The sequence below is a fragment of the Pelodiscus sinensis genome, chromosome 1 (assembly GCF_049634645.1).
Source record: "Pelodiscus sinensis isolate JC-2024 chromosome 1, ASM4963464v1, whole genome shotgun sequence".
In the NCBI taxonomy this organism is placed as follows: Eukaryota; Metazoa; Chordata; order Testudines; family Trionychidae; genus Pelodiscus; species Pelodiscus sinensis.
In genome coordinates this window covers 323882937-323896014 of record NC_134711.1, presented here as the reverse complement: position 1 = coordinate 323896014, position 13078 = coordinate 323882937, and the positions used below count along the sequence as shown (strand labels likewise).

Below are 13078 nucleotides of genomic sequence, written 5' to 3'. Positions count from 1 at the left end.
ATGGTTACGTAGAAAATGAAATTGTTGCTCTCCCGCTAGAGCAGGTGTGGGCAATGGTTTTGGATGGGGCGGGGATATGCCATGAATATGGTAAGTGGTCAATGGCTGCATTTTTCTATGGACAGGGTGCGGGATCTGGGGTGGAGGTTGGGTACAGAAGGGAGCTCGGGCTAAGGGACTGGGGTGCAGGAGAGGGTGTGGAGGTCTGCGAGGGAGTTTGGGTGAAGGAGGGGCTAGTGACCTGGGGCAGAGGATTGGGGTGCAAAAGGCAGTGCAGAGTCTGGGAGGTGGTATGGAGGCAGAATTGGGGGTGCAGAGGGTTGAGATTACATCGGGTAGGGGTGCAGGAATGGGAGCAGAGGGTTGGCGGGGGGGGGGGGGGAAGAGAGAGGCTGGGGTGCCAGAGGGAGGCTCTGGCTGGGAGGTACTTACCTAGGCATCTCCCAGACAGCAGCCCAGCAGGTCCCTCAGGCAGGCTCCACAGGCCTCTCAGAGCAACCAACTTGTGCTTGGAGCACAGCGAGCCTGGGGGAGAAGGGGTACTTCCCATGCTGCCTGCCCTGCAAACAGGAAGCTCCTATTGGCCAGAAACCAAGCCAATAGGAGCTGTGAGGTTGTGCTGGGGGTGGGGCAGCAAGCAAAACCTCTCCCTCAGCTCACATTGGTGCTCAGAGATGCACAGGCCCCTGCAGCCGAAGCTCCCATGGGGCTGCGGGCAGCTTGGTGGGCTGGATCCAACGCATGGGCTGTATTTTGCCTGGCCCTGTTCTAGAGCCTCGACTTGACTGAACTAGATCCTGCCGTGTGGAACAGAGCAAAGCCCACCTGTAGTCCCTCCAGCAATTCACAGCTGCTTCTCATCAATGGCTATTAGCCACGGCGGGTAGGAATGATGTCCCTAGCCTCTGTCAGAATCTGGGAATGGGTGACAGAGGATGGATCCTTTGAGGATTCCCTGTTCTGTTCATTCCCTCTGGGGCACCCGGCATTGGCCACTGTCGGCAGACAGGAACCTGGGCTAGATGGACCTTTTGGTCTGGCCCAGTGTGGTTGTTCTTACGTGATCTTCCATTCATGAGACAAACCCATGCTGTCTCCTCAATCTTTCTGCATGGATGTCTGCACTCCCAGAGCTCCTCCAGCCACCCAATGTCTTTGCTCATGACAGGATCTCCTCCTGCCGTCTGGCCTGTAAATTCCCTCTCTCCAAGATTTCGCAGTGTTTCCCCTTGTGTTTGGGACAGTTTTCTCACAGGTGTACATTATCAGACAGACAATGCACAATACGCTCGTGACCAGGCAGCAAGAAGCGTCTCTTACTTCCTGGTTTCCTGCCTGGAGAACAGAGTTTTTTCACGGGAGACACATAACTTCTTAAATACGTACATTTCACAGTGATTGCCTTGACCCGTGGCCTTCTGGGCCTTGGTGGAGACCTTGCGAGCCACCCTCTGGTGAATTGTCCTGCATCTCTCTGACCCAGGGGAACCCTGTACCCCTGAGCCTTTGCTAGCTGGCACCAGCAGGTGTCTGGGTCACTCTCAGGCAGAGCTGTGGGCTCGCTCATCACCCCACGGGGCCGTATCCACTGTGAGTCCATGCAAGTCAGTGGTTTAGCAGCAGGGCAGCAGAGAGCAGCCCACTGGTGTGTGTGTGTGTGGTGGGGATGACTCTCTGCTCTGTGGAGGCCTGGAAAACACTCAGGAGATGCCAGAGCTCTCTAAGGAGCCATCTCACCCTTGCTTGCCCCCCTCTTTCCTCCAAAGGGCCAGCTGCTGCACCCTTTAGTAGCCAGGACGTGGCTAGCTTGTCTCATGCTTTGGGCTCCCATGCTGCAAGGTGCGGAGCGTTTCCTGCGAGCTATCAAGCATCTGCCCTCTGCTGGAGATGGGAGCGCACCACACCCGGCAGGAGGCCTCTGCACCTGTCAGGATTGGACCATTCAGCACCGGGGCCAAATTCCCCCTGGGTGTAACTCTCTGCTCGCCCTTTGTGCCCCCAAATTCAACCCTGCTTAGCCCTGGGACACGGAGACACCCCAGAAGTGCAGGTCCCAATCCCAGCGGAGCCCCCCCATTGCAGCATTGTGCATGTCTGTGGGGTAGGCCGGGGGCTACCTCGGGTTACAATCTATGCCTGACCCCCGTTTCTGTTTCAGATCCCTCCCAACCTGCCCTGTTCCGTCACGCTGCAGCCTGGACCGGAGGACACGGGCAAGGTAACTTCGTTGGGGTCCTTTGCGTCCGTCAATGGCTCAGCCGCACTCCTCCAATCCGGTGGGTTAGCTCCAGATGGGCTGGCTGGCTCAGGCGTTCTGAGTGCCCCCACAATGGGTGTAGCTTCTCGGCACAAAGGCTCTGTCTCATGTCATGCTGAGGTGTGCAAGGGGCAGGAAGCGAAATCCATGCAGTGTGAAGGGGCCGTGAGCCAACGGCAAGGTGGGGGCCCCTTACTGATTATGTCTCAGCCCATTCCAGCTCAGATTCAAAGCGAAAGGTTACTGCGAAGGGCCGCTTGGTCGTGAGAGGAAGTGTTCCGACCCCACTGCGCTGGTGGAACAACGCTGAAGTAGCTACGCAGGACAGTGATACATAGCACTGCCCGCTGCCCTGGGATCTGAGAGTCAAGCTCAGTTCTTGCCTCCGTGTGCTTCATGATCCAATAAGGTCCGCAGGCCACATGATGGCCTTCCCACGCCTTTGCTCTCAGTGGACTTGCAGACTGGCCCTGTAAATGGGGCACTGTAAACAAATTCCTTCAATGCCCCCAAATGAAATAGACTCCAGCTTCCTCTCCTGGAGTCCTGCTTGGCCTGCAAGCCCAGAGGGAACACACAATGGGCAGATCTGCTGAGCAAGGAGGGGCAATTTCTACAAGAACAGCCCTTTCAAACCTGAGGTTGTCCAGTCTCTGCATGAACATTAATGACCCCATAGTAAAAAACGCCATTAAACTTATCATGACAGAGTTTGCCACCTTGTCTCTCCCCCCATTGTCACTCTCTACCACCCAGATTTTCAGATGCGTTTACCTGCCACCTTCCGTGGCAGGTGGAAAGGAGTGGCAGGAATTCCTCTCCTAGGGGAAAAGTCAATTTCCCCCCCCCCTCAGTCATCATTCAAAACCAGCTACAGGGATTCTTCTCCAACTCCCCTACCTTTCTCACTCCTGAGAAATGACTTCTTGCACTGAGACTAGTTCCTGAAAATGTCATGCCAAGAGATGTGGAAGGGTAGGAGCAGAGAATTGATTGCTTGGTCTTAGCAACTGGTACAAGACCACAGCTCAAATGTAAACATTGTAATATCTAGGAGGATTTGTAATGGGGCTAGCCACTAGAACTCAGATCCTTTTGTTTAAAGGCCCAGACCCTTAACACACGAGCTACAGGAGAATCCCCACTGTCAGTATGGGGCCTATGACACAGTTGTGTGTTTCTGAGTCCCTCAGTTAGAAGACAGTGGTGCATACAATCTGTCCAGGAGCACAGAGTTACATACCCACACTCTCCAGCGAATGCCTTACTGCATACAGCATGGCAAGACGTGATTTCCCACCTTTGTTCTGCTTTGAAGGCCTGCGGCGTTGACTATGAGGTCAAAGCTTTCTGTGCAGAGAACCTGGAGGAGAAAATCCACAAGAGGTAAACGGAGCCGATGTTTTTATTGCCGCTGCCTGGGGTATAAGGCCACTGCCCGGGGTATAAGGCCACTGCCCTTCTGCTAGGAACATTTGCCCTCTCCGGGTATGTCTACACTACCCCGCTAGTTCGAACTAGCGGGGTAATGTATGCATACCGCACTTGCTAATGAAGCCCGGGATTTGAATTTCCCGGGCTTCATTAGCATAAGCGGGGAGCCGCCATTTTTAAATCCCCGCTGCTTCGAACCCCGTGTAGCGCGGCTACACGGGGCTCGAACTAGGTAGTTCGGACTAGGGTGCCTATTCCGAACTACCGGTACTCCTCGTTTCACGAGGAGTAACGGTAGTTCGGAATAGGACCCTAGTCCGAACTACCTAGTTCGAGCCCCGTGTAGCCGCGCTACACGGGGTTCGAAGCAGCGGGGATTTAAAAATGGCGGCTCCCCGCTTATGCTAATGAAGCCCGGGAAATTCAAATCCCGGGCTTCATTAGCAAGTGCGGTATGCATACATTACCCTCCTAGTTCGAACTAGGAGGGTAGTGTAGACATACCCTCCCTCGTACAGCTGTGGGGGTCTAACTCCTTTTCATCTTGCCGCCCAGCCCACCCCGACATAGCAGTGCCCTTTAATGGCAGCTTCTGCAGGAGCTCCCCAGCCCCCAGGGAGCATGCAGGATCTCTGGGCATGTCCTGCTCCGGGGTAGCATCTAGCCTCTCCTGGGTCTCCTGCAGGGACATGCTGCACGTTGGGGGAGGGGAGGGAAAGAACAGGGCTTGCAAGAACCCCTCCCAGCCCTCATTATATCACCCAGAGGATCGCTAGCCTGGAGCTTTGCCCACTTTCAGTCTGGGAGGGCAGAGCTGGGGGCCAGGTGGGGGTGGTTGGTGGGGCCTTGTGGAAGTGCTAGTCCACAGTGCCTGTTTGGGGTTTGGGGAGGTATAGGTGTTCCTCTCTGGTAAAGCTTCCCAGCACCCTGTGCATCAGATTCCTTTGGTTCAGGTAGTAGAATCCTGGGCCTCCCTTTCCAGAGGGTCAAGGCCAGGACTAGGCAATAATTTTTGGTCGGGAGCCACTCGCAGCTTTTGGTGGTAGGTGGTCGTGGGTCTGGGACAGAGGTTGGGTGCGGAAGGGAGCTCAGGGTAGGAGACTGGGGTGCAGGAGGAGGTGTGGGGTCTGAGAGGGAGTTTGGGTGCAGGAGGGGGTTGTGACCTGGGATGAGGGATTGGGGTGCAGGGTTGGGGAGGGAGCATGGCTGCACGAGAGGATTCTGGCTTGAGAGGGGTGTAGGAGGGAGTGCAGGGTTTGTGAGGGAGTTGTGACCTGGGGCAGGGCTGGGGAAGATGTATGGGTGCAAGAGAGGATTCTGGCCCGAGGGAGGGGTGTAGGAGGGAGTGCAGGGTTTGTGAGGGAGTTGTGACCTGGGGCAGGGGGGTGCAGAGGGTTTGGGTGGTGACCAGGAGGCATTTACCTAAGCGGCTCCCAGCCGGCAGCCCTGCAGGACCCCAAGGCTCTCTACCTGCTGCAGTCCAGGCTGCTCAAAACAGCTGGCTGCTCCATGTGGCTGTCTGGTCCAGGCACCAGGGGAGGGGCAATGGGAGCTGAGAGATTTTGCTGGAGGGGGAGGGCAGCGCACGAACCTTCCTTTCCCCATGGTGTGGGGCTGCTCTGTGCCTGAGGGTACTGGCAGGGTGCCCCACGGGCTGGATCCAGCAGTCCCCTGGTCAAGAGTCCAAGCCCTACTCCCTACTTGTGGCATGGTGTGTCTGTTATGCTGCCAGACAAAGAAGTTTTGACCTCCCTGCTATACAGATGGGGAATCTGAGGCATGAAGAGGTTAAATGACCAGACCAAGGAAGACCGAGGCCCGTGGAAGGGTGGGGATATAGGTTAGCACTTGTGCCCCATGGGACAGCAGTACTGGTTGCCGTGCTAACCCCCTTGTAGTGAATTCAGTAGCAGCCCTTTAAATATTTTGAGTACTTTGAGTGGGCCACACCAGTGCAGAAGCCCCCAGAGCCTAAAGGAGGGGCGGGAGAGGATATAGGACTTGCTAGCTGTGTGTGTTTGTATGTCGTTGGTTCGGAAACAGGCTGATCTAGAAGCCAGCTGTGCCCTTCCGGTTTCCTCATGCTCTTAATCAGGCTCTGCAGAATTCTGTGTTTATTTTTTTCTAATTTGGACAGCTGTTATTGAGCAGCCTGGACTGCAGCTGTTATCTTCTTAAGCATTTCCCCCAAATTTGATCTATTTAAATTCTCACAGGAAGTTCTGGGGAATCAGGCAATAATTATCCCAGAGACGCTGAGATTCCCAGAAGTTCAAGCGTTAAAAACATCAAAACACAAATCGGGTCTAAATCTCTCGTTCGCCGGCAGCCTGCCTGTACGTTATTAGCCACTGGAAATATTTCGGGGTCCATCACTGTGTGAGCAGTGAAATCAGCATTTACCAATACAAATCTAAGCCTTCCCAGCTGGCTGTTACTGTGTGAAAAGCCCCTTTCCCCTCCCGTCCCACTGCCTCCTCCCCCTGCATGTCTGGGTCCATGACACTGAGTGGGGGGCTCAGTGGCTGTTGGTGAGGTTGGGGCAAAGTTATAAGCTGTGACTTGTCCCGGGGTATCTTGGTGAACCGAGCCTCACTAGAGCCACACTGAACCCAGTCCCGTGGGTCTCGTGTCCTAGGGGCCCCCAGCACCTTGCTGCTTTCAGAGCACCCGCCTTTCCTATGGGGCGTGACAGGAGACGGTGGGTTCACTGCTCCCATTCGGGCTCAGCCCCGGGGCGACAAAGCCAGGTGCGCTCTCTTGTGGCTGTGGGTGGTGTGACTTGCACACGGATCTCCCACGCTCCAGCCTGGCTCACCTGTGGCAAATGGGGTTTTACACCATTTCCTACACCAGGGAAGTCGCCATTGGCCCTTTTCGATGGGACTGTCTTGGTGTTTCTGGCCTGGCCTGTCAGGAGGTGACAGGGAACCCTGTATGTCATCAGGCATGAGTAACTGTCCTTGTGTGCAGTGACAGTAGAGTGTGGTTGACAGTGGGGGGGATTTGATAAGCCAAGAGAGTGAGTTGCCTAGTGGTTAGAGCTGGAGTGTGGGAACCAGGGAGCCTGGGTTCTGTCATTAGCTCATAGACTCATAGACTTTAAGGTCAGAAGGGACCATTATGATCATCTAGTCTGACCCCCTGCACAGTGCAGGCCACAGAATCTCGCCCACCCCTCTTAGAATAATCCTCTCACCTATGTCTCAGATATTGAAGCCTTCCAATACTTTGAAGGCCCCAACATGCAGAGAGTCCTTCAGCTGTGATCTGTGCCCAATGCTACAGAGGAAGGCGAAAAACCTCCAGGGCCTCTGCCAATCTACCCTGGAGGAAAATTCCTTCCTGACCCCAAATATGGCGATCAGCTAAACCCTGAGCATGTGGGCAAGACTCACCAGCCAGACACCCAGAAAGTTCCCTATAGCAACTCCTATCATCCCTCCATTGACCTATTTCCAACTGGAAATGAATGGTCAATTAGTTACCAAGATCATGTTATTTCATCCAACCATCCCCTTATCATAGATGGATGCTGCTATTTCACTGCGAGAGCGCAAAGTCACTTCCCCCCTCTCCCTGTGCCGGGAAAAAGGCAGGATCCAAGGAGCCACCTGCGCTGGCGAGGAGCCGTGAGGTTTAGCTCGTAGGGAAGCCTGGCCAGGAGAGAGAGGAGAAGGAGATGGGGGCCCTTTGATTGTTGGTGCTGTGGCAGGACTGGATCAGGCCTCTCATTGTCCTAATCCCCCTCCCCCCAGCTCTGGGCCTCAACCCCTCTGTTGGGAAGAGAGGGTTAAAACACCCCTGTCCGCAGAGGGGAGGGTTAATTAGTCTGTCTGAGTTTGGGGTGTCAGAAAAACACGCCGCCCCCCTGGGGCAGATCCCCGCAGGCTGAGCCTTGGCCTCCAAATGTCCCGGCAGGAATTCCGTGCGCCTGGTGATCCGCAAAGTGCAGTACGCGCCGGAGAGACCAGGGCCCCAGCCCATGGCGGAGACCACCCGGCAGTTCCTGATGTCTGACAAGCCGCTGCACCTGGAGGCATCTCTGGACAAGGAGGTACGGCGCGCCCCGCTTCTCCCCGGGGCTGCCGAGTCGCCCGGTGGTGTGGAGCCCAGCAGCTGCCCTGCGCCCTGCAGCGTGAGGAGCAGGGGACAAGCGGTGGTACTGGGGAACTATCCTGGTGCCCAAATTCACAGCTGGTGCCAACGTGTTGCGCAGCAGTGACACCATTTAACTTGGCACTGGGCACGGCTGGGGGCTGGGAGCCTTGGGAAGAGACACCGCAAAGGGCTGGCAGAGACCCCGGCTGCTTGATCCCCACACAGCTCTCGCTGCGGGGCGGGGGGCCCTCCTGCGGGCTGTGGTTAATAAACGTTGGTGTGAAGGTGGCCTCCGAAGCATCCCCTGACCTGCACAGCCAGGGAGCCTCCTCCACCTGCCTGCTGCTGACTGGGGCCCTTGTCCCCACAGATTTACTACCACGGCGAGCCAATCAACGTCAACGTCCACGTGACGAACAACACCAACAAGACAGTGAAGAAGATTAAAATCTCAGGTGAAGGGGATGTCCGGGTTCCCCGTATCGGCCGTGCAGAAAGACAGGAGGGGTCTGGCACAGGCAGTTGCAGCTGGGCCACCCTCTCCTTCCATTAAAACTCTCTCCCCAGCCTTCCCTGACCCCCATCCCCGCCCCCCAGCAGATGCACTGACCTCCCCTCACATGCTGAATCCCCCCTTCCAGCATCCCCTCCCTCATCCAACCGCTGCTGGAGCCCTTCCTCCATTCTCTATCCCAAGTCTTCTCCCAATCCTCCCTTCCCCTGTAGCCACCTGCCTGGCCTCCAGACTGGCTCTTTTTCTGCACCCCCAGAGATCTGCTCCCACCTGACTCCGCCGGTTCACTCAAGAAGCATCCGGCTGGCTGTCTAAGTGAAGAGTCTGGCTGGGTGCCCCTCATGCAGCTGAATGCAGTGATGTGCCAAGGGAGCCGAGACCCCCCTCTGTTCTCAGCTCTGCCACAGACTCTCTGGGTGGCCCCGGTTGAGTCCCTTCACCTTTCGGGGTTCCAGCCCCCCCTTTGGCAAAGCGGGGAGCACGGCACTTTCCTGACCTCACCTGGGGGGGGGGGTGAAGGTGAACGGCTATAAAATACAGCATTTCAAGCTGGCATTTTAGAAACGTGCACCCTCCTTTCTGCCACAAAGTAGAGTATTTCTTTCTAAAAGTACTGTATCCGTCTGATGCAGCAGTCGCTATTCCTCAACAAACGACAGATTTGTCTTAAGAGCACAAGCTGCGTCAGGCCAAAGGTCCATCTAGCCCACTATCCTGTCTTCTGACAGGGGACAATGCCAGGTGCCCCAGACAGGTAACCCTCGTGTGATCCATCCCCTTTTCACAGCCTCCCCGCCACCTAGTACGCCCGCTGGGAAGTCTGTGTTAGGAAGTCTGCTGTGAAAAGCGACATTAACAAACATAAAAATACCGCTTTTCACAGCCGACTTACAGCCCCTTTCCCTCCCGTATTTCTGCACAACCGCTGCCCGCCTCGGATGGCCGCGCAGCCCAGAAGGGAGGGCAGCCACGGGGCACTAAGTCTGCTGTGGAAAGTGGCACTGACAAAGTTTCTTCGCCCCTCCCCCCACCATTTTAAACGGTTGCTATCTAAAAATAACGTTTCTGCTTATCACAACAATGTGATAACAATGTGTTTGTAGTCTGAACTAGGGGGCTATGCCCCCTGCTTGCTGTGCTTGCCAACCCCTCTCTTGTGAGGGATAGGTAACCCGACCGCACCACCCCAAGCCTTTTCTCCCTTCCCCACTGTGACGGCGCGTTGGGGGTTCCCCGTCTCCTGCACCCCGAAATGGCACAAACAGACTGCACCAGCCAGTGGAATTGAGGGTGGTTTATTGCTCCTCCAGCACAGCGCAGCACAGATGTAGTCTGGTTACAGGAACTGGGGCTAAGAGGCCTCAGTGCCCCCCCTTTGAGATAGGGGAGTCCCAGCCCCCTCCCCAGCTCCTTATACCCTGCCTTCCAGCCAGGAACTAACTAACCCTCTTCCAGCCCTGCCCCCCAGCCAGGGCAGCATTCCACCTTCCTTTGTTCCTCTCCATGGGGGGTGTCTGGCCACTGGTTCAACAAGTTTGGCCTTACCTCTGCCTAGTGAGGCTTTCCCTGCTGGGTCTTGCTCCAGACAGCAGGGGTCACCACATCCCAGCAAGTACCCCCACTACGTCACACCCACACCCAGCCAACCTGGACCCCCTTTTCCTTCCTCCCCCTATTCCTCCTGACTGCAGCACATAGCCAGCCTCGGCCCTCTCCCCCGTGACTGCCTCAGGCCGCATGGCTCACAGCTCCCCCAAGCATAGGGGAGGGCAGAGAGCGGAGCTGTGGGACACCAGAGTGAGGCATGATGTCACTCTGTTGTCCCGGAGGAAAAGTTTTCTTTAATATAGAGTAAGGATTTAAAAGCCGTGAGAAAAGGTCAGTTCTTTTTAAAATTACAGCGCGATGAAGTTAGCACTTAAACTAATGTTAAACACATAAAAATGTGTGTTTTAAAATGGGTAAGGGGGAAAGTCTCCCTGGGAGGTTTGCTGTCTGACTGGTATCGTCAGTACAAAAACGCTGAGATCCGCTAACAAAGACAGAGCAAGAACCGGTGGTGGGAGACTGATTCTGGACACGCTCCGATTTGTCCTATATCCCTCGCTGCCCAACACAGCACAGGCTGGGCGGTGCTCCCGTGTGGCTGCACAGAAACACACCCTAACCTTGGCCTTCCCGCCCTGTCTGTCTCTCCCCGCCAGTGCGCCAGTACGCAGACATCTGCCTGTTCAACACTGCTCAGTACAAGTGCCCCGTTGCTGTGGAAGAGGCAGAGTGAGTATGTCCCCCCTCCACCTTCCTTTGGTGTGTAACTGTCACACCCTGACTAGGGACCAGGCCACATCTAGCTATGCTGGTGTTCCCTGCTGAGCCCAAGGATAACAGAGGAGCTCAGATTTTCCTTCCTCTCTCCTGCTTCCTACAAGCTCGAGGACCATTAAAGAAGTGAGCTTCAGATTATGCAGCACAGGTCTCTTCTGGCTCACGGCTCTGCCCTCTTGTGTTTGCATCAGTCAGAGCAGCCGGTTTTACTTACTTATATAAGACTTATGTGATGAGGCAAAGCCCCTCTGGAATCAGGAGGGAAAGAACTGATTGGCTAGACATACTGCCAGTCAACCAGACCGGTAGCTAGGACTTCCCTTCGGTGCAAAGGATTCTGGGTAGGAAAGCCCTCTATAAAAGCTGCAAACCTCCTCCCTGCACTCAACAAAGTTATACTGCTCTGCCTGGGTTCATGGCAGCCTTTCTTGGGATTAGCTTTTGACCACATCTCAAAACTCCGAGTGAAACACAGTCAAAATCCCTGGGCTTTACATGGCTCCAGCCATGGCTTAGCTGGCAACTTGCTCCAGATTCCCAGAGAGAGGGGTTATCGTGGGCTGTCAGGTAGTCAGGAAGCTGCAGCAAACAACATCTCTTGCGCTAGCACCCGTTTGTCCTGCTAAGGCTTGGAGGGGCATGTTCAGGGCCCCTCTGGTAGTTCTTGCTGTGTTACACGGAGGGAACCACTTCCCAGATCCATGATGGGAATCACCAGACACTCCCAGGGTCCCTACAGGGCTGACCCATCAGGTTTGTGTTTGCCATGGCATCGTGCTTCAGACATTTTCCTTCCCTGAAAGATGGGAGCCTGGGGACCCAATGGGGAGGTGCGGGAGTTGGTTCGGTCCCATACATGATGTCAGTTTCCTTCACCCACATTATTTCCCTCAGTGATATGGTGGCTCCGAGTTCAACGTTCTGCAAAGTCTACACATTGACCCCCTTTCTCGCCAACAACCGGGAGAAGCGTGGCCTGGCCCTGGATGGGAAACTTAAGCACGAAGACACCAATCTGGCGTCCAGCACGTTGTGAGAGCTCCTTCCTCCCTGCCCTACGTGTCTGAGTGGTTTGTTTCTCCCAGTGGGCCACCTAGAGAATGACTGGCATGAAGAATCTCTATGCTGTTAAGCAACAATGGAGTCCCCTGTAGAGTGCTTGGCACGGGCTTAACTCTTAGCACATGAGTAGCCCGATGGTCGTCAATTCCAGTTGGCTTCATCGGGACAGCCCCTGGGCTTACACACATCGGGTTTGAAACCTCTGAGTTGGTGTAACCCACACACCTAGGGGTTACACCAACACTGCAGAGTTTTTCTGGAAAAACGGCTATTTTTCCAGAAAAACAATACTAACGTCCACACTTCTATTGCGTTTTTTCAACAGAAAATCGAAAGCGCAGAGGGTTTTTTTCTGATGGCAGTAAACCTCATCCTATGAGGAAGAAGCCTTTTTCTGAATATTTTTTTGGAAAAAGGCATGTGTAGATGCAGAAGAGAGTGTTTTTTCGAAAGAAGAGGCCTCCAGGAAAAAGCACAGGTGGCCGTCCACAGTAATCACAACTTAATTGCGAGATAGTGTCCAATAAATGTGGACGCTCTCTTTCAAAAAAGCACATCACTTTTTCCTTGTGCTTTTGCTGTGTAGACTCTCTCCTCCGGAAAAGCTTTTTCTGAAATAAGCCTGCAGTCTAGACGTAGCCCTGCTGTAGTTCACTGTCCCAAGCTGCGGCACCTAGACCACAGCAACAGATAAGAACAAGAGACCTCTACAGCATGGGCTGAGAGCCCGCTGACTTTTTAGCTCAGGCTGTAGAGGCTCCTATACTAAGCGCCAGATGTCCCGAGTTCAACTCTACCTGGTGGTGGTTACAGTGGCACCAGGATCAGATGCCATAGAAATGAGACGTGAGTCCTATAAAATGCACTGTAGGGGGCAGTACTGTACACCTGTCTTTCAAAGGATGGCCTGGGGGACTTAATCGCAGATCTTTGTAACTTCTGGAATACTACGAAGATGATGGCCAAAACTTTCATACCTGGCTGCTTAAATGCCAGGCTAGGTGCCCACCTGGATATAGGAGCCGGCACACCCAGGTTTGAAATCTTCAGCTGAAGTCCTTAGCTAGTCACTTCAGGTGGGATTCACAAAGGTATTGAAGTGCCCCCCCTTGCTTTCACTGCCCATTGGCTTTCCTATGTATCGTTCTCTCTCCACTCATTATCAGAGGAAACCCGGGGAGATCCTCTGGGATTTTTGTAGAGATGGGCCCATTTTCTCTCCAAAAAGTGTTCGGCTGATTTTCACTTCTCCGATTTTTGTGGGGTAACACCAGGGCCGCATTATGACTTTTGTGAGCCCTAGGAACTTTTGCTTTCGTGGGCCCCTCCCACCATAATAATATCCAGGGCTCAACAAATAATGCAATCTACTCGCCCGTGGCAAG

General features: G+C 54.6%; 1 protein-coding gene across 8 annotated transcripts in view; it reads left to right on the top strand.

Annotated features, from left to right (window-relative positions):
- Positions 1-13078, top strand: part of LOC102455075 (beta-arrestin-1) — a 151867-nt gene that overhangs the window by 119228 nt on the left and 19561 nt on the right. For all 8 annotated transcript variants that reach the window (XM_075919623.1, XM_075919624.1, XM_075919617.1 and 5 more), the window contains 6 exons: positions 2159-2218; positions 3576-3643; positions 7613-7748; positions 8163-8247; positions 10511-10583; positions 11526-11663. In XM_075919623.1, coding sequence (XP_075775738.1) covers positions 2159-2218; positions 3576-3643; positions 7613-7748; positions 8163-8247; positions 10511-10583; positions 11526-11663 — 560 coding nt within the window. The remainder of the gene's footprint in view (positions 1-2158; positions 2219-3575; positions 3644-7612; positions 7749-8162; positions 8248-10510; positions 10584-11525; positions 11664-13078) is intronic.